We start from the raw sequence: 20544 nt of genomic DNA, 5'->3' as shown, positions 1-20544 counted from the left end.
TCTCCTGATTGCTTATCTTAGCTCTGCAGCACCATTTCCCATCTATCTTTCACACCATTCCGGGTTTGTTCCCTTAAAGTATCTTACCACTACTCCTTTTCAGCTTAGTGACAGCCTCTGAGCAAACTCTGGTTTTCTGGTTCAGTGACTGGCACAGTGTTTGCCTGAACGCTAAACTATCAACTTTGTTGATCTCCTAATTTTTTGCTAATATGATTCCAACAAGTTTTAATGTTTCCTACAGGAAACGCAATCAAACAAAATGAATCAGAATAAACAGATTTAGTGCTCATTCTTTCATAACAACATGCTGGTATCTTTTTTCTTTCTCCATTAGGAAATTCAATCCATCTACTTTTGCTCATGTTAGTTCACTATAGCTGCTATCCACAGGCTGTGGGTTCCACATAACCATGAGATGAGGGGACAGTGCTTTACTGTGCAGGACCTCAGTATTTGTGTGGTTTGAATTTTAAGGAATGGGGTTGGGGGGTTACCTGATCCACAGCTGCCTGGTTCTTTGTGGTATTCATTCTGTTGCTGGTAAAGTCCCACCTGGGAGCACTCTGTACCTTTCATCTGCTCATTTGTCACTCTAACTCTTCTAATCATTCCTTTTCCCCCTTTCTTTTTTCTCTTGTACTTGCTCTGATTTTAGCACTCCAGGAGGCAGCACAGGGCCCTGGCACAGCTTCCCTGGAGTTCTGGCAGCTTTAAATGCCAAGCATCATGGCCAGCATGCTCCCATGCACCCACAAACCACATTAAGAGTCTTCTCATGAGCATGACCCCAGAGCTGACTTCTCATGGAGGAGACCACGGTGAAACTCCCTTCTTGCACTGAGGCCTTGGACCGACAAAGTCTTCCCCATAAGGTTTGTGTCTACATGGTGAGACTGCACTGTGGACCCATGAGCCTGTCCCCCACCTCCACAGCTCCCTGGCTGCCAGCCCACCACCTCTGTAGGCATGCAAAGGTTGAGGGCTTCCACAGCCTGGAGGGTCAAGCCTTTAATTTTTGTCCAATCTGTTGGATACTTAGAGAGACAGCTGGGAATATTGTAAAACAGCTTCTGGCAGCAAAGAGTCCCAGCGAAGGATTACATAGACTCCTGGTAATTATTCTCAGCCTGTCCATCTAAGGCCTGCCTGGGCAGGGAGCTGCAGCCTTAACCAGCAGGGACACAGCCCACATAGTAAAAGCCATTGTTCTGCTCTTTCTTTTCCGGACAAGAAGCTGATTTGGCTATTTGTGTGGTACCTGGTGATCATGCTGCTAGTGTTTGTGTCACTTTGCCACTGTTCCCACTTTGCAGTTGCAGCTTTTCTAAGTCTTTATTGACAGCCAGACATCTTTCATTGCTTAATGCATGTTCACCCCAGAAGCTGGGATCTGGGTTGTGCTGGCATACTGTGTGGCCTTGGGTGAATCAGTTCATTTGCCTGTAGCCCTGTGTGATAGCCAAGGTACCACTGTAGCATCGTTTGGCTGTGGCTTTATAAAGCACTTTCTGTTCCTTGTAAGAACGAGGTAAGTGCAAACCTGTCTTGTTACTCTGTAGTTAAAAGTTGTCTGAGATTATGGTTTGAAATGAGTAGAAAACACCAGCCAACAGAGCAGCTCCTATGTCCTTAGCAGTGGTTAGTTACTGGCTTCAGGCATTTTCAGAGACTGCTTCACAGTCCAGTTACTGAAATGGCAGAGCCAGCTTGGGGCTGGGACCCTTCTGTTGGGCTGTGCACAGGACACAGGAGTTCTGTCATGGCAAATGTTAAGGCCATGCTTAGCCTTAGTTTTTGCTGTAACAATTATAAGTGCTAAAATGTCAGTTTTCCCAATTTTCCTCTGCACAAGTTGTTTTAAAGGGAATGAATGCAGATCCTGCTATAGCTCAGTATATTTCTAGCCAACCCAAATGACTCCCCACTGTCTTTTCATCTACATGAGACTCTTAATGCCCTAAGTCTTTGCATGTGCTGGCACACAGCCCAATTGAAGCATGAGCTCCAACAGACGTTTTACATTTAAAACTGCTCTTTTGGCTTCAGAAATTCACAGATTGAAGCTGAGAGATGCAGTTCAGCTGTTTACTTGCAGATCTGCAGCAGCCCTGCTGTGCTATTGCACTCGCCTCCTCCACCAGCACTTGTGTTAACAGCACTTCCCAATTAAAGTAGCAGCCTCAGTTACACAAAATGCTTTTCTTATCTGGGCAGATATGTGATTTTTATTTTAACTGCTCACGGAGCACGGGGCTGTTTTGTTTCCCTTCTCTTATTATAATTAATCCACCATCATTTCCAGTGTCTGGGCTGACTTTTGCTGGATTTTTGCATTTCTTGCCATTTCCAGCATCGACTTGGGCTGATACCACTCAGCTGCCACATTACTCACATGATAGGGAGCACTGATGTGAGCAGTCAGGCAAATATCAGGTGTACAAGCAACTCCTGAAGTTGTGCTCACCCAGAGCAGGACATCAGACATCCTGTTCCAGAAATAGCTCTCCCAGAAAATTCCAGAGCCTTGCTATTGAAATTTTGGCCATTTCCCTGACTAAAATGTTCTGAAAACTTGGCTTTTAAGACCTTCACAGCCAAGATCAAGGCTTTTTCCTACTACCTGAACATTCAGAGTCTCCAAGAGAATAACTGGTATCAGATAAACCCCACATCTTTCTTCATGGTGCAGTCAGAGAAGAGTATCTGTTTTATTCATTTCATCTCTCTGAAAGGGACATGCTGGGCTCCATCCTGCCTGTAGTGCAACAAGCTCAGCAAGGCTTGTCCAGTGGGGTGCACTGAGATCTGAACTGAGCCTGGGATTTTCACCTCAGCCATATTTGCCATTGCAGACAGTGCTGTAACTGTCTGTTGGTTGAATGTGCATTGTAACATGAGCACAGAACTGCTTGGGCTTGGAGCTGCAGGAAATGGAGAAGGACCAGATGCAATGACAAAAGCACCAGTTTCAGTGCTGACATCCTGTCCCATGAGGCCACAAAGCCCCTCTGTCCTACGAAATGCTTTTCTCATGGTTTGATCAGCTGTAGCTGTCACTCTGGGCTTTTGCCCAGCACAGCTACCCTCAAATCTTAGAGCACCTCCATTCTGCAAGACTCTTCCAAGGATGCTACAAGCCCAGGCTCCCAGAATGAGAAGGAACCAAAGCCTGCTGCTGCCCCCATGTGTTACTTACTCATTATTGTTGCCACGCACGACTAGACTTGGGAACCCTACTGGCAAGTGTGAAGGAGAGCCAGGCTAAGCACAGCATAGCCTCTCAACTACTGATGTCATAGATCTTGCTTTGGAAGACTCATCTGTTCTTTCCATGAGCTCTGGGCTTTTGCTGGGGTATTTTATATTCAAAAAGTTGTAAAGTCAAACTGTGCATGTTTGGAAGTGAGAAGAATTGGAGACAGCAAGGAGTACACAGCACAAAGGTGTCATCGTCCTGCTCTCAAAGGATGCATGTGTAACACTCAGACACTGCCATGCAGTGCTGAACAATATCAGCTATCAGCACAGCACGTCCAGGCTTGTTGGCCCAGACCACGGGGAGCACAGAGTGAGAGACAGCTCTTGGCAGGCTGAGCTCACATGATAAGGTCATTGGAAAGACAAGTGATGCTTTCATCAACCTGCCTTTCCCCAGTATCAGCACCAGCCTGAGCAAGGACTCACTTTGTGCTCCTGTAATATCCTGTGCTCCACACTGTGCCAAGGAGAAACCTTCCTCACAAATACATTGAAGCTGCACTTTTCTAACCAGTGTGTCAGCCTCCAGCTTCCATCTTTCTTGGCCCTGTCAGGTTCCAGATTTGAACCATTTAATGACACCTCTTGGGAGATTCCCCCCGGATCAGTGGCACCTCTCAAACAGAGGGGAGAGCAAGCTATAGTTTCTGTCTGTTTATCTGCAGCTTCCCAGCAGTTATAATTTACCTTTTGGACATCAGTTAGGGATCTCATGGTTCTGTCCCTCTCTGTTGAGCAGTACTGTGTTGGGGCTGCACATGCTAATTCTGTAGAACATCAGTCCCAGAAGGAGCCTGAAGGTGACAGGTTGGTAGCAGGAACCAAAGTCTTCATGGCCCAAATGGAGCCAGTCTATGGCTTAGGGGAGTCATGCAGACCAATGCTTCTGACCACCACTAACACAGCTCCTTGGAAGGGTAGGGTTGGCTGTTTGCCATCCTTTCACTGATAACCTTTTTTGCCCTGGTACCATTAACAGATGGGCTGAGGAGCAATGCCTCAGCTAAACACTGTCCACAGACTGCCCTGGACACTGCCTAGAGCTCTCTGAGAACATCTGAAGGGAACAACATGCGCTGGCAGGGGTTATGTGCACTGGCAATTGGGGATTGCAAACACATGCTTCAGCTATGCAAGAAATCTCTGACTTGTTCTGAATGCGATTCTGCCTGAGTTTCTTCCCAGGAACATTCCTGTTCTTCACAGTTTACCAGTTGCAGGAAAGGAGAAAGGGGGAGGAGGGATTTTAAGAGTAAGGGAGAGGAAAGGGAACAAATCTTATAGCGCTTGCCCTAGCCAAATTCCTCCAGAAGGACAGGGTGTGGAGTATAGACTCCAGAATTTGGCATGATCCCAAGAAAATACGAACTGCAAAATTAAAACCACTTTTAATTAGTCATTTGTTTTTACACAAGGAATAAGTCTCTGTTTTTCTGAAGTAATTCAGTGTCTGCTATCACATAAACCAGGCAGCCCCTGCCAAATGGTGCTGCATGATAGAAGGCAAGCACAGAACTAGGTCTCTGAGAACACACTTTATCTCCTCCAGGAGACAGCAGTGCTGTTCAGATCCGCATTCTGGCTCCTGAGATAAAAAGTCTCATCCCTAAGAGTGAGAAAGTTGCAGACGCAGTCCTCATAGGTGGGAGTAATTTGGTGTCTGAGCTGGAGATGAATGATTAAGCTGGTTTTCTATTATATGAATTCACACACTGTGGCCATTTGGAGGGGTGGTCTGGGTGTCACATTGCTGCTGGGCGTACCTTTGAACAGGAGGCATAGGCCGTATCCAGGTTGGGTCTCTCCTGAGCCAGGGATGCCCCTGCAGCTGAGGTGTGAAGCTGGCTGTCAGCAGCACACACACAGGGTTTGTGTTCTTTCCAGTTGTGACCACCTAAACTGTCAGTTTGTTCTAAGAGTGTTAAGTGTCAGCCCAAGACCCTCCCAGAGCACTCAACAACCAGAGCAGTGCTCCTGGGCTAAATTTGGAACCTGCTGAGGTAGACAAGTGCTTCCAACAGGAGAAACCAGTGAAAGAGGAAAGTTGTAACCCAATGCTACCTGCAGACATGCACTCAGAGTAACCTCCATAGCTCAATTAACTATATTAAGTACATACCTGTAATTAATTTAATTTAACTGAGGTTTTCTTCCCTGCATTGTGTGCCTACTGTACCCACCTCTTAAACTTCTTGCTGTGTATATAATTCAACCAAATGTACATACAGTACCCATGTAGCTTAGTCACTCCAGACACCAGGGAGAGTATTATTTTGCTGTATTTGGCTCATACTTCTGCCTTCACACAGGGGGTAACTTCACTGGAATTGGTCATGCTCCATTAGCCCAAACCCAGAGCAAAGCCAGGCAGTTATAAATTACTTGCAATAGAGGCATCGTAATTTCTGTAAGACCATGTCCTGCTGAACATGGATGTGGTTTCCCAGTCTCCCACTAGGAAACAGAGAATTAAAGATAGAAAGGAAACTCATCTTCCCTTTCTTTGTTATAATTCAGCAATATCAAAGATATCAACAAATTCCTGTTGCCTCGCAGTGCTGTGTAGGAGCCTTGCCCTGTATATGCTACACTAAACAGGAATAATTGGTTGATATTAAGAAGCAGAGGCTAAAGAAGTATTTCTTTAACTTGTGCTGTACATGGTGTCAGGACAGTGGTTCTCTACTTGTGAGGGTCCCCTCCTTCACCTTTTATTGCCTTCACATTCTGCATTTTTATTGTTAATAGCCCATGTGGTGAAGGAAATGGGTGAACAATTTCACTCTGACTGGCTTTTATTAATCCCAAATTATGGATCAAGTCGCAGTTAATGATGGCCCTGGTGATTTATGAATTGCAATTTCTACTCCTACGAGTCCTGGACAGTTGGAAGCTGTCAGGTGCCAGCCTGAGCAGCTGTTGCCTGAGCATCAGTTAGCACCGAGGAGCAGCGTGTGCATGGATGTGTGAAATGGCCCATCTCTAGGCAGAGTTAATTGCATACCAGTGCAAGAGAGACTGGAGCTGCTTTCTGCAGGTTGCACACTGTGTTATTAGTTTCCCAAGGGTGGAAAGCAGACTAATGCTGAGCGATTTGAAATCCAAGTGAGAGATTTTATTGCAGAGGTTAGAAGGCTGCTTAAAGAGAAGCAAAGAAACACACAAGGAATATGTGCCTGACACATCAACACTTCTGAAGTGAGCCTGAGAAAAGAGGGACAAAACCAAAGTGATGAAGAGAACAGCAGCTCCGGAGCTGAGCAAGAGCTTATGAGTATCACAAGGACAAAAGAGGAGAGCCCTGTTCTAGAGGAGAGCCCTGTTCTTCGCTCTCTTTGGAGAGGAAACACTGAAGTTTTGATTCGTTATCACTGAGTGATTAACTCTGATATTCCCTTGGGAAGGAGCTTGCATGGATGTGAATGCTGGCTGGTGCCCAGCATCACTGCTACTTTGGATTAAGTGAAAATGCACAGGCTTTCTCAGTTCTGTTGCCCTCTGCATTGACACAGGTCAGGGAAAGGAGGATTTCTTCCTGAACTTCCGTTGACGTATGACCCTTATTGAATGTGTATGATGACCGAACCATTCAGCTCTCAGACAGACTTCCCCTGTCTGAGGCTTTGCAGCTCTCACAGTCTGTCTGTTTACAGAAGTATTCCAATTATTTGGAATGATGACATCATCCTTGCAATTAGCCCAGAGCCAACACCAGTACACCTACAAAATGGTTATTCCTGCTGGGAGAAAACCACCTTCTCACAAGGATTCTGGAAGGATCTGGAAGGTGAAGCAATTTCCCATCTATATTTCCTGGTGTACTTCCATGAGATCTGCAGTAATTCTTCCTGGAATTAGAAAAGCACTAAGCAGTAAATGACAGTTCAGGCCGAGGAAGCCAAACCAGACTTAGCTCTGTCAGCAAAGGCGGATTGTTTGCCCCACATTTCCAGATCTCCTCAGCAGTTGCATTTTCCAGGTTTGAGCAGGTTACCCAGGTTACTCAGTAAGTACTCCCCCAGTAACCTGTATTTGTTTGAGAAAGTGTGATTATTGCTTGTAACTTTTGAACCTCAGCAGTCACACAGAGATTACAAGTGCCTTAGGAAAGGCATTTTGGCACGTCTCGTCCTACACACATGCAGAGCCCTCTCCAGCACACTAAATCCATTGTCTGTTGGGTCACAAAAGTACGTAAGCTGGCTGAGCCCCAGGATCATCCACTCTTGAGACAAGCTGGGCCAGGGATGGAGGGAAGGAAATCCTAACAATGGCTCTGAGATGGGGCTCTCCTATCTTGCCTTCCCTGCGTCCAGCACCTGCACTGCACAAGGCAAAGGGATAGCGAGCAACTCCACTCAGCTTGAATTTAACTCCGAAGTAGGTTTGTCCATCTCCTTGAGGGCACAGTGTTCAGCAGCCCCTCACTTCCGTGCAAAGCCCCATGGCTGCCCCTCACAACGCATCTTCATGATGGCCCTTGGGGCAAGCAGGGCCTTGGTAACTCCTGCAAACAGTTACAAGGAAATGCTTCTCCTCCTCTCCCCCCCAGCGCAGGGAAGCTTTGTTACAGGTCTCCCCTGAGCTCCTTTCTTAAACATAAGCCACGAGTCAGTTTGGGCCAAGGAAAAGGAACCCTCGGAGGGCTCCGCAGGCACCGACCACACACCAGCGCTGGGACAGCACGACTGGAAGGCAGTGGTGTCCACATGCCCTCACCAGCCCTGCCGAGTCCAAGCCCAGGACTGACCAATCTGACATCATTAGGCCTCGTCTACTGCAGATGTGCTCCAGGTGTGTGTGATCAATGCACTGACGATGTAATCAGAGCAGTCTGGGTTGGGAAGGACCTTGAGATCACCCAGTTCCAAGCCCCGGCCATGGGCAGGGACAGCTGACTGAAATGCTGTAAGTGTACGTACGGCCGGGATGATGTATATTGCAGTGACATATATTGTATACATGCTGTACGGGACATACGTCGGGCTGTACAGGTGTACCCCGTGCCCCCGCTGCTCCTCGCGCGCAAGCCGGGCCGGGGGTTGCGGTCCCTTTAAACGGGCCCCCCCTTTCCGCCGACACGTTCCAGCGCTGACCTCTCAACCAACCTCGCTGCGCAGCCCTTCCCCGACTCCCATTGGTCAAGTGGCGCTGAAGGTCCCGCCTTCCGGAACTGCTAGCCAATGGGAGGAGCGCTAAGCGAGAGTCTGGGTTAGGTTGGTGCGTGTGGCCGATGGCCGGCGAGCCGCGGGTCAGTGCGGGGGGCTCGGGACGGGGCTCGCTGTGGGCGACGGGGCTTTGGCTGCGGTGGGGGGCGAGGGGAAGGGGTAGGGTCCGGCTGCGAGTCCGAGTCCGCTCGCCGAGGAACGGGGGCCGGGCCCTCCGGCGCTGAGGGGATCGGGGCCCGCCTTGAGGCGCTGAGGGGAGCGGGACCCCTCTGAGGCGCTGAGGGGAGCAGCGGGACCCCTCTGAGGCGATCAGCGGGGCCCTCACGCTGGGCTGGGCTGGGCCGGGCCGAGCTCCGGGCGGCCGCCGCCGCCTCGCTGTGCCCTGTGGAGGCGGCGGGCTCCCGGGGTGGGGATGGCCCCTCAGGGGGTCATGGTTTGCCGCATGTGTCGGTGCGGGGCAGCAGCCGGGGGTGCGGGGATGGGGCGGGCAGAGCCGGGCTGTTGGCCCGCCCGGGGGAGAAGGGAGAAGTGCGTGGGGAGAGCAGGCTCTGAGGAGGGCGCTCGGCTCACAGCTCCTCAACAGGCGGAGGTCCCGCCGCGGGTCGTTAGCTCAGAGCTGTGACCCTGCCTGCAGGCTGCGGGGCCGTGGTCGGTGCTGGGGAAGGGCATAACGTGGTAGTGGTTTCACCATGGGAATGCCTGATGAGGACAGTGGGAACGTTAAGGTCAGTGGAGTGCTGCGGGAATGTGAGGGGGTGTTACCCGTGTCTGACCCACCAACAGACTGTGGAGCTGAGGGTTGAAGGGAAAAAAGCAGGTTCCTAATGAGTCGCTGCTGTAGGCCCAGTGGTAATTAAACACAGTGCTCGGGCAGGTGCTGGTCTTTATGCAATAAAGCAACCTTGTCATACAGGTTCAAATTAAGTGTAGCTTGAGCTGTCCTTATGTCAAACAAACCAACCAAATCCCACAACAGTGCAATTCCATGACATTAAAATGTGCATTCTTGACGTGTGAGGAACCAGGGATTTCTGGAAAAGGCGACATGGATGATTTTGGTCAGTTTTTAGTGTGCATTGGTGGGAGATCTGATGTGGTTCCATGGATTTTTTTTTTACCCTAGTTAAGGACACTTGGCTCAAGTGACTCCTGCTTTTTAATAAAGTTATAGAAAGTGGTATTTAAGATGTGGAGCATCTATGTGAAGGTTTGTCCATGGGTAGATCAAAAAAGGGTTGAAAATAACGTACTTATTATTGAAGAAATATTGCTGTTAGAATGGCTTCTTTTGGATTTTGCCCTGAGAAGATGGGGTGGAAGGAAGGCTTTGTGTGTGTGTGCTTTATATCCATTGTCCATGCTAAGAAATAAACACTGGTATGAAGGAAACTCATCATGTGTGATTCCTGTTCCAGGTGCTGGTGTAAAAGATGAGGCTGAATGAGAGCCGGGCAAGATCCTTCCAGGCTCCTGTCACCATCCATAACTACCCGGGCAGGCAGGTCTATGTGTTTCCCAATGGCCGCTCTGATTCGGAGGAGTCATCAGAGGAGGAACTCAACGTCATGGAGTTACGACCAAGGGGCAAGGAGCAGCAGCGATGCAGCACCTCTCGGGACAGAGTTGGAGACGTGGTACTTCTGGAACGGGAGATTACGGAGGGCGATAACCTAAACAAGCTGGCTCTGCAGTATGGCTGTAAAGTAAGAGCTATCTCTGTTTGGGTTTAATTGCTTTACAGGTATTTTACATGTAGCTTAGCTTCCAGAATTACAGGAAGGCGTGTTGTTGTCTAGTGGTTTATACACTGCAAAGTGTCTGCCCTGTGTCTTTCATGAATGGTCAATATCTGTGTAAAACTGATCTGAAGAAAGGCAAAACCCAAAAGAGTTCTTCACCTAGCAGCCTAGGAAGATACTGTCGACCTCACACCCTGCGTGACCTGCTTTCCTGTTCAATTTGAGTGACTAAGTGCAGTGTAGCAGTCATGGTTTGTAGTTTGTTATTTAAGTGAGGGCAAACAGTAGGAAGCTGAGTGCAGAAATAAGGGTCAGAGCCCTGCTCTCCAGCAAACAGTTTTAGAAACTGAGCAGCACAAAGAAACACCACCGTGATGGCATCTGGTTTGGGGGTGTTTTTGTTTATTTTTTGTAAGTAATGAGCTTAACATATTGCAAGGGAGGCCTGTGTCTAACAGGGGTGGACTTGGCAAAGGAGAGATGCCAAAGTTCAGATCACAGATCCTGGGTGCTGTCAGTGCATGTGGGTTTTGATTGGTTGCTGTTGTACCCAGAAGCGTGTGCGGTGCAGCAGCTGCAGGCAGAGGGGAGCGCCTCTGCACGGGGTTGCAACAAACCTACAAAACACATTTCTTTGTCCCAAAGCAGAGCGCTTTATAGGAAAACTGTTGAAAAGTTTAATTACCTGATCTGGACATTAAAAGTGCCCTCTTGTTCAGCAGTTAAAGCTGTATTTTTAGAGCCTCCTTTATCTGCAAGCCAGACTGTGATTAAAAAGTTCCATGATGCAAACAATTGGAAAGGGACCTGAATAGGGATAATGATACGGCACTGGCTCAACTGCTGCAACACTACTGCAGACTGTCTTGCTTGACACAACAGCTGTGTGGTGCAGCTGAAGCAAGAGGGCTTACAGGGATTGCGACAATTCCTCCCCTCCCATTCCCTTAGAAACAAAAACAAAACAGAAAAGAAGCCCTTCTAGGTTCTGCTGACAAGCCTGATGTGAGTGGAGAAGCAAGCCTGGTAGGACTTGAATAGGCCTTGATTGGCTTCAGGAGGGCCTGAGAGCTCAGAGCTGCAGCAGTTGACTTTGTAGTTGTGACTGCTTATCTCTGAGCAGTAGCCATTGTGTTGTTACTGCCACTGGTGCAGGATCACAGCAGGTCAGTGAACTCGAAGGGGGAACATTCAGAACAACTCCTGATTTATGGCATAAAAATTTCCCCTGTTCTATAACTCAGGAGGACTCAGTCCCATCCCTGTCCCTCTACCCCCTTCCTGGCCTCCAGGAGCCTTTCAGCCCTGGCATGCACAGGTGGATCTGTTCTGTCCTGATGAAGGCTGCTGGGCTCATCAGGTGGGGAAGGTGAAGCTAATGGGGAGTGACCAGATCATAAGTGTTCTGCTGCCATGGGGGAAAAACTGCCCTACTACCTCCTCCCTTCTAGAAAAGGCCGTGGTGACCTGTTCCAGGTAAACTGAGGGGGTACAGAAATCTTTATTATTGGGGATTGGTGTATTTGGCCCTGATGAGTTTTCATGTTTTACTTCCACAATTAAGCAGCTCCTGAAAGGTTACTTGGGACATCAGTGAGGAAGAGCTATAACTGCTAATACGTGTGATTGTATTTAAAAATCCAGGATGAGCTTCTCCTTGAAATGACTGAGAACTTGCCATTGGTTTCAGAATTGTCAGGGCCTCCTTGGGGTTGGGGTGTTAAGATGGTGCCACAGATAGCTTTGTGTGTGCTACAGATCACTTGGCAGAGATGCAAAGCACTTTAGAATTCTCATTTTTACTCTTGACCATTTATAGCCCTGCCTGGCTTTTGGCATTGTTCTGAGCTGGGACAAGAGGAGCTGGCTGCAGCCAAAAAGCAAGTACAGAAAATAAGCCTAAATGGCGAGTGCTCTTGCATGCCTCCCCTCAGCTTTGTTTGTTGTTTCTGCACAAGTGCTGCTCCTCTTTCTGTTACCAGAGCCTTAGCACAACATGGCAGTGTTTGACTGCAGACCCTGCAGGAGGTATTTACTGTCCCAATAATGTTTTCATTGGAACTAAACCAGCAATTGAAGCACCACCTTAGTTAGGAGGCTTTGGGTGAGATTGTTATTTCATAACTAAATAATGTTACAGGGTTTAAGTCCAGATGTTATGCTGGAGCAAGCTGTGAAGGGTCTGAATAGGCAGCCTCGGGGGCACCAGATTAGGACCTAGATTAAATTTCCCGTTTTCAGATTCCTCAAGCTTTGCAGAGTAAATGTGAGACTCAGGCGTTCATCTCATCTCTCACTTTCAGCAGTCTTGCTCTCTCTGGCTGTGACATGGCAGACTTGACACCTTCCAGGGATTGCTGGTGATGAGCTTGGTGTGTGGTTCCCTGATAACCCATATGAGCTGGAGGGGAGTTCCACGGGTAGCAGCAGCTCTGCAGGCAGAGAGGCTGCAGCTCCTCTCTCCTGTGGTTGGTGCTCAGCCTCCAACCTGTGGGGCCACCCTGCAGGGGAGAGGGGAAAAGGGGGGCTGCCTTCCTCTTGGCACCTCCTGCATCTTTGCCCTCAACTGTGATGATTTTGGTGCTGGTGGCAGTCACACATTTGCTTAGGAAGTAAAGCACTTTCTTGGTTTTAGTTCCCCAGTTTCACTGGTAGCCTCAGACTTGTGAGGGTGCAGAGCATGCGGTGCATACATCATTTACTACACTTGTAACAGAACAGATCCAACTTTATCCAGACATGCAGACTGTGTCTTTTCTGTGGTACATCAGAAGTGGTTCAGCCCCTTTGTGTCACCTTTCTCTTTGCTTTGAGGTCTTGCTCTTTGGTTTGCATCCTATGTTTTACCCTCAAGGTTCTTTCATATCTCCACGGCTGCTTTGGAGAGCTCCTTCCACACATTTTCTTTGACAGAGGATTTAGGGCAGTTGAGAAGTTCATGTACTTACCAGGTGGTTGTGAGTGGACACTGTATTAAGCTGTTCTCTCTTTATGTAACATTAAACAAAGAAGCATGGGTTTGTCTTTTCCTTGATACCAGCTGCCCTTGTGACTTAAGCTGTACTTATGGTTTGGTCTTTCTTGCTCTTACTGCTGTTTGCATCATGAGCTGGGTGGGAATACCAGTCAGAGCTGGGAACTACACACACTCCAGAGATGATCACAGACACATGGAGATTATTGCTTTAAGTGTACCTTCAGTGGGAGCTTTTACCAGCGGTGGAGAAATGAGCCATGTGAGCTGCTAGTGTGCAGGAAAGGGACAGTGCCTGGGGACATGAGCAGAGGATGCTTGTGTTTGTGGCAGGGGTGCGCGACAGCTCTCTTCCAGGTGGTGATCTCGCAATCAGACCTTGGTGTGTTCTGGAGACAGGGCTCTGTTCACTCCGAAATCACTTTCTGAGCAGGGGGAGGGTTTTGCCTGCATGTACTGATGTTGTCCTCACCTGAAGCAGGCATTGTTTAAGGTATGAAAACTGAGGATCTGTTATGAAGACTCTTCTTGCCTTAACCTGGATTAGAAAGCGAGAGAACAGTAAAGAAAGCTAAAGGAAGGAAAACCATTAAGTATTAAGCAGCGTACAACCCATGAGAGATAGAAAAGCATGACAGGAGGTTAAAGACTGGTTGATGACATGGGCCAGTCTCTGTCCTGCAGGACCTGGAACATCCCCAGAGCAGCTGGGATATCTGCAGAGCACAAAGCCACTTGCAGCCAGGGCTTGCTTTTATTTCTGACAGCTGCTTGCACACTTCCTGTTTCAGTCTGGGATGTCCTACATCAACATCCATGTCCTTCAGTCTGGGATGTCCTACATTAACATCCGTGTCCTTCAGTCTGGGATGTCCTACATTAACATCCGTGTCCTTTTTGGGTTCTGTAGGTTGCAGATATCAAACGTGTCAACAACTTCATCCGGGAGCAGGACTTGTATGCTCTGAAGTCCATCAAGATCCCTGTGAAGAGCCATGGGCTGCTAACGGAGAACGGCGGAGACCTGAGGCCAGTCCCGAGCGTGCCCACACAGCCCGGCCTGACACTTGTGGACTTAGGGGAGCCTGATGGGGGTGTGAGCAGCAGTGCTGAGAGCAGACACCTCAGCGACTACTTCAAGGGGATTGACAAGAGCATTCAGGACGCTGTGCAGGCCGAGGTCCAGCTGAACACCGAGTACTGCCCGGAGGCACTGGAGCGGCCGCTGCCTGAAGCAGGGAAGCAGGAGACCAACAATGGAGCGGACTGTGGGATCCAGTGGTGGAATGCAGTTTTCATTATGCTCCTGATAGGAATTGTCCTGCCGGTATTTTATATCATCTATTTTAAAACACAAGGCCTGGTGGCCCATACCTCCAACACAACACTAACCTCAAACGCTTCAGCAGATGGATTGGAAGGGAAATTACCACAGAGCTCAGTTGTAGATAAAAAATCCTAAAGGGGAGAGGCAGCTGCCTGCAGCCTCTCACCCAGCGCTGCAGCACGAGTGCAGAGACAGACTTGAGCACAGTGAGGGGTAACAACACAGATGATTTCTATTTTTGTTAAGTAGCTGGTGTTGTGAGCCTGAACTTGACTGAAGTGCAGCAATGTGCTGCTTATGGAACAATCAGGATGCTTTGTTGCTGGTAAGGATCATCAGGCAGCTGGCTTAGCATCCATGAGCTCTATCAAGGGAAAAGTATTTTGTAGCAATCTACTCATAGTGGTTGCTTCAGGTATTTCCTAATGCCTTGTCCAAGCAGCGACTCCTTTGCTGCTGGATAGAGTTCAGTATTAATGCTGTCGGAATGTTGGGGGTTGTTTGCATTTTACGAAAACCCCCTTATTGCCTCAAGTATTAATGGGGATTCAACTCTTCCTCTGAACCGTCAGTTTTAGCTCTTGCAGCCCATGGTAGCTTTGGTGTACTTGACTCTAAACCATTGTCCTCCAGTGCATTACTCGAGGTGTGCAGTGGCACAAGGCTGCCACCAGCACCTCACCTTTCCATGCCTTTGAGGCCACCTCTGCCCATCGGTAAACTCCTTCAGAGGCATTTCTTGCAGTCCAGTGACTCAGCCAGAGCCAACACACCTGCAGGACTGCAGATAGCCAGAGTAGAGGAGGAAGAGAAGCAGCGTTAGGCCTGGGGTATGTATGTAGTACACACTTCTCAAAGGCTCGTTGTTTTGGGTGAGGGGGCTGTGTTTAGCCAGTATTATATTTTTAATAATAATCTATAATGGTGCATCTCTAACAAGCAAACACCTGGTGTCAGTGCTGGGTTTGAGTTTCCTTGGTTGTGGTAGGGAGAGTTGCGTTTGATCTGCAAGGTCCAGGACTGCAGCCTTGCATTACCTTCGTGGCAGGAAGATGTGCAAATCCTTTACAGGCTGTGGACTGTGGAGCTGCTGGGTGATAAAGGTTTGTGTGAGCTGCTGACATTGGTGTTCACAGGCTTTGGAATTCATGGGAGTGCCCACTGAAGCTGCAGAGGTTTGTGGGGTCCCAAGGCATTGGCAGCCCCAAGGTCAGTAAACACTACATGGCAGAGAGCAGGAAAGGAGCCTTTGGGGAGCTTTGCCTCAGAAATTGAATTCAGCAAATTCAGGGCCCATGACTGCAGGTAAACGCTCTCCTAGAACAGACTCGAAGGTGCTTTGCAGCACAGTGTGTGACACCTGCCCGGGGTGAGGCGAGGGCTCAGCAGGGCTCCAGCCCCTCTTTGGGCTGCTCTGCAGAGAAGTGCAGGATCCTTCCCAGTGCCCAGGCTGCGCGGTGCGGAGCTGAGGCTCGCTGGGCTGGGGCGAGGGCAGGGCCCAAGGAAGCACCTGCAGGAGCGTGGGATGGGAGTGAGGCAGGAAGCACGGTGTGCTGTTACAGTGAAAACCTGTGTTTCCTGCAGCCCTCCATACAGGTGCTCAGGAAACCCTGCGGGAACCTGATTTTGTAATGGAGGATTCCAAAGTACCTTATACTGAACTTGTGTTTTTCTTCTGTGAAGGAGCTGTATCTGTTTGAGGGGGGAACTGGGATGTTTTCAAATAAAGCACACAGGGGCACCCCATGGCTCGGGCCTTTTTTGTGGTGACAGAACTGGACAGAGCTAAACTGTGTCCTCTGAAGGTCGGGTGCTGCACACAGCGTCCCCACCGGACACAAGGTCAGACACTGCTTTCTGCCAATGGGGCTCACGGAGCTGCACTAAGGCCAAGGATTCCAAATGCCTTACTGTGTCCTGCAGGGACTGGAATGGAGCAGCACTGCCTACGGAACACACCTGGAGCAGGTAAGGGACCCTCTCACCTGCAGGTTTACCACCAATTTCAATAGCGTTCTGTTTTCAGGTTCTTGGAGAGCTGGTTGGTAACAGGCATGCACTAACAGAGAGGGGCAAAGGGAACGCGTGCTCTGAAACACGAGAGAGGCTGGAGTACACAGTAAAAGCCAGTATCTTTACTTCAGTGAATGCAGGATACAAATATTTTACAACAACCTCTAGCATTTTCTTAACCATTTGATAAAAAGTTCACTAGAATATTTATTGTATATTGAAGAAAAAACAACACATTCAGGGAAAAAAATTGAGATTAACTTATTTGTTTTTCTTAAAAGATTCGTCTCAAGGATGGCAACAAAGTCCAGCTTGTGCCGCCAAACGGCTTATCAGCATTAAACCGTGAACAGCTTCTTTGTGAACTGTTGACTACAAACATTTACCAAATACATAAATCTCTTTTAAAAAAGCCATTTTAAATATAGCAAAGCAGTGTTCTCTTGCACAGCAAAGTGAAGAAAGTTTCTACTAAGATTTAAACGTTTACATTTGTTAAGTCTTTCTTTCACATTCTAATTCAACTTCTTCCCAGGATCGATTGTTAGGAGTTATTTTGTTCCTTATTTACTATGTATTTCTTGTGCGCACAGTAATTCCAAGGTTCGGATGCGGTAGTGTCCTTTACGTGGAAGGAAAGGCTAAAGCGGGTGTTAAACACCGCGGTGTGAGCTCGGCGATGGAGGCGACGCTCACACCAGATACAAACCTTACACGGGGCTCAGGCGAGGAGCGGCTCCACTTGCAACTTCAGTCAGTAGAGTTAATTGAAAAAAGGAGGTTTTTACCTGTTGAAATCCCTGTGCTCTGACATTTCCCTTTTTTTTTTTTGTTTTCTTATAAAACATTTTTACAATTCCTAAAAAAGTGAAGTTCCCTGTTACTAAAAATCAGGATTCCCATTGATTCCATGGCGCGAGATTCTCCTGCCCCGGGAGGCTGGGGAAAGACTTGGTCTGCTGGAGGCCGGGGCACCATGTGACCAGGCCCCTGCGCCCGTCTTAGGAACAGATTATCATCATCATCATCATCATTATTATATTTTGTAACTCATTGGTGCAATTTTAATACAAACTCTAACCCTTACGTAGCTTTTTTCTTTAAGAGAACAGTACTAGTACTGTTTAAAAACCTGCATAGAAATAAAGACTATTGAGATACAGTCAGCAAAGCCATCTGATAAGGCACACAAGAAAATAGACAGTAAATGTGAATGCAGAACTCCCACTCGGATGTACAGCAAAGTCCATACATGTGCATAAATAATGAACCACCACGGGACGGGCCCGAGCACTGAAAGGTTCTTAAAGGTGGTAAGTGAGGAGGAAAGGGGCTGCTTTGGAGCAGCTTCTCTAAACCTGGAACTTACTGTGGTCAGCAGAGACCCACTTCCAAGGTAAGGGGCTGAAAGGAACAGAACCCGGTCCGTGTTTTACACTACCAAGAGCTGTTCCAACCGGCTGCTTCAGCAGCTGAGGGGAGCAAAGCACTGGGGCTGCACCCCTCGGGGGCCGGGGGGGGTCTGTTTAGTTACAGCATCAGGTGATTGTTTCAATTACAAAAATTAAAGCCCAAGGAAAAATTGGAAAACTTCACCAATATCGGGGATAACGTCAGAGTTTGGGTAACGGGAGAGGTCGGGGTCTCCCCAGAACTAGAACTACCATGGGCAGGAAGGTGCAGAGAGGAGACCTGCAGCCAGGACTGGGAAAGGGACCCTGTTTCCCCAGCCCGGCACAGGCTGGTGCTCTTCGGTTCTGGTACCCAGGAGGGAACCTGCAGCACCAGCCTGGCTGGGGCCCCTCCAGTGGGCACCAAGTGACACGGGGAGACACCACTGCCCTTGCGCTGTGCAAACCCAATCCAAAGGCAAACCCCAACCTCCTCCACTGGTGCCACAGCAGGCTCTGGGTGACTCCTTCCCACTCAGGGAAGCGGCGGGCTTATTCCCGAGGCTGAAGCCTTATCCCAAGCCATTTACCAACTTAAAGAACCTTTTGTGCTCACCTGATTCGTGCCATTTCCCTACCATGAGAAATTAGGTCAAGCTTTTTCCACTGTTGGTTTGGTTTTTTAACTCCTCAGAAGAGGCAGCTCCAAAATGATGCCTTAAAATGTGTCGTAACAGATTTTTTTCTATTTATGCAGGATGAACTTAACACCGGGTTGGTTGGGTTGGTTTTTTTTTTGCCACTTTGCTATTTATATACATATATATAAAATGTATAATGAAGCTTAACCATACAGCACAGAGATTACAACTGAACGGCACACATTCACCACCAGTGAGGGGGACGACCCCTTTATACACCCTCTGAAAAATCTGGATAATAATATTAATAATAATTAAAATCCAAAGAAAGTACAGTATATTTAACAAAATAGTAAATATTAAACAGTGAATACTCTACTTAATAAGGACCTCGCCCTTCTTCAAGTCGGCGTCAATCCACAAAAATATACTTTTTAATCTGGTGAACGTACAATACGCAGGTACTTACACCGAAGGTGATCATATATTTAGGATGCTATATACACAAAGAGTTTGGCTCAAATTTCAATGTACATAGAAGTGTTCATGGCTTATTTTTCCCCCAAGGTTCCGCCTGCAAGTTTTTCCTTTTCATCTTTGAAAGCAAAAACTAGAAAGTCAAAATAAGATAAAACTATACTCTACAAAAAAGCTACAACGTACAGCTTTGGCTTATATAAATAATTCATAGCAGAATGTGTTCAAAAGTACTGTATATAACTTTATATATAGTCTTCGATTCGTTAGGGTATTGTTTTCTTTAATATAAAATATACATGAGCTAAAATCCGTTTCTATATTTTTCAAAGGTAGGAACGTAAAAACAAATTTGTCAAACCTCTCCCAATTATAACTTAATATATTAATTTTCTTTTGTTAAGGTTCTATTTCCTAGGCTAATATTTTCTGAATATTTCATGCGCGTTCTCTATGTCTCTCTTGCACTCATTAAAAAAATCACTTCTTTGACCCAATACACTAGGGGTTTTTTTGCACGTGCAAAACAGGGTTTTTCTGTGGTTTATTTCGTTATAGCATCAGCCCTTCTCCATGCACCCTCTGCAATAGAGACCCATGCCGGCGGGGTAATAGAAAGGTCATTTTATGTACAGTATTGCTTTCTTCTTCCTGCTTTTCTACTGCTCTGCTGCTACAAAGCATTATTTCTTAACTACGAGTAACCATACAGCTTGAATAACACACACAGGGACGTTACTACAGGCGAGCCCTCTTGGTTTCTGCAATCTAGTGTGGCAGGGCTACAAGGCGGGTACAACGCTTCGCTGCAAAACAGGTTATAGGATGAGAACAACGAGTCCAGGTACGTGCCGGGCGCCATCACTACCTACGGGATTGTTCGGTTACGTTTGACCGGGGACATCTGCCGCTACGCAAGAAGTTTGTAAGTGCCTGATGATTTTGTGTATGCTACACACACTAGCACATATATATGCATGTGGAGATATATATATGCATGTATGTATATACATATAAATACGCTTATTTCATGTCCTTATTTATAAATTTAGATATGTCAGGACAGTTCACTTTGAGAACACAAAACTGAGGAGGCCGCGCCGCACGTTTATGTCACCCACGTGTCCATCCTCATCCGCTTTACCGATGGGCTCTCCCGATCCTCCGCGTTCGGTGGCCGCCCCAGCACGACCGGCGAGTGGAAGTCGCTGCGCGGGTCCTCCCGGTCGCTGCCGTCGTAGGAGCTGCTCGAGCTGCTCAGGCTGTCGACGGGAGAGCGGCCCATCTCCTGCCGCGACGGTGGCGGCGGCGGCGGCTGCTGCTGCTGCGGAGGCTGCGGCTGCTGCTGCGGGAACCCGGAGGGAGTCACACGGTCCCGGGGAGGTGAAATTGGTTCAGATTTGATGTTGATGTTTTGGTTGGTGTTAATGGATAGGTTTGAACCCTGAGATAGCTGGCTGCCAGTACTGGGGGGAAGAGAACCGAAAGGCAGAGATGAGAAAACACGACATAGGAAAAGAAGGTGACAGCGATGTGCCTGTGTGATGTGCGGT

At 48.0% G+C, this 20544-nt stretch overlaps 2 protein-coding genes across 16 annotated transcripts in view; one reads left to right on the top strand and one right to left on the bottom strand.

Annotated features, from left to right (window-relative positions):
• The first annotated feature begins 462 nt into the window (after positions 1-462).
• LYSMD4 (LysM domain containing 4) lies at positions 463-14781 on the top strand. 4 transcript variants are annotated; one of them, XM_062642561.1, is made up of 3 exons: positions 463-875; positions 9845-10132; positions 14053-14781. In XM_062642561.1, the coding sequence occupies exons 2-3, from the start codon at positions 9860-9862 to the stop codon at positions 14602-14604; spliced, it is 825 nt and encodes a 274-aa protein (XP_062498545.1). In that variant the 5' UTR covers positions 463-875; positions 9845-9859; the 3' UTR covers positions 14605-14781. The 4 variants fall into 4 exon arrangements, with proteins under 4 accessions (XP_062498545.1, XP_062498543.1, XP_062498544.1 ...); XM_062642559.1 differs by lacking the exon at positions 463-875 and adding an exon at positions 8450-8512; XM_062642560.1 differs by lacking the exon at positions 463-875 and adding an exon at positions 8962-9154.
• A 1801-nt stretch (positions 14782-16582) lies between these two features.
• MEF2A (myocyte enhancer factor 2A) overlaps positions 16583-20544 on the bottom strand; it is an 89504-nt gene continuing 85542 nt past the window's right edge. For all 12 annotated transcript variants that reach the window (XM_062642543.1, XM_062642548.1, XM_062642547.1 and 9 more), the window contains one exon: positions 16583-20457. In XM_062642543.1, coding sequence (XP_062498527.1) covers positions 20100-20457 — 358 coding nt within the window. In that variant the 3' untranslated portion in view covers positions 16583-20099. The remainder of the gene's footprint in view (positions 20458-20544) is intronic.

The sequence above is a fragment of the Pezoporus occidentalis genome, unplaced genomic scaffold (assembly GCF_034315485.1).
Source record: "Pezoporus occidentalis ecotype Australia unplaced genomic scaffold, CSIRO_AGI_Poc_V1 ctg72, whole genome shotgun sequence".
NCBI classification, from domain to species: Eukaryota; Metazoa; Chordata; class Aves; order Psittaciformes; family Psittacidae; genus Pezoporus; species Pezoporus occidentalis.
The sequence above is the reverse complement of the archived record's forward strand: the minus strand, read 5'-3'. Positions and strand labels throughout refer to the sequence as shown.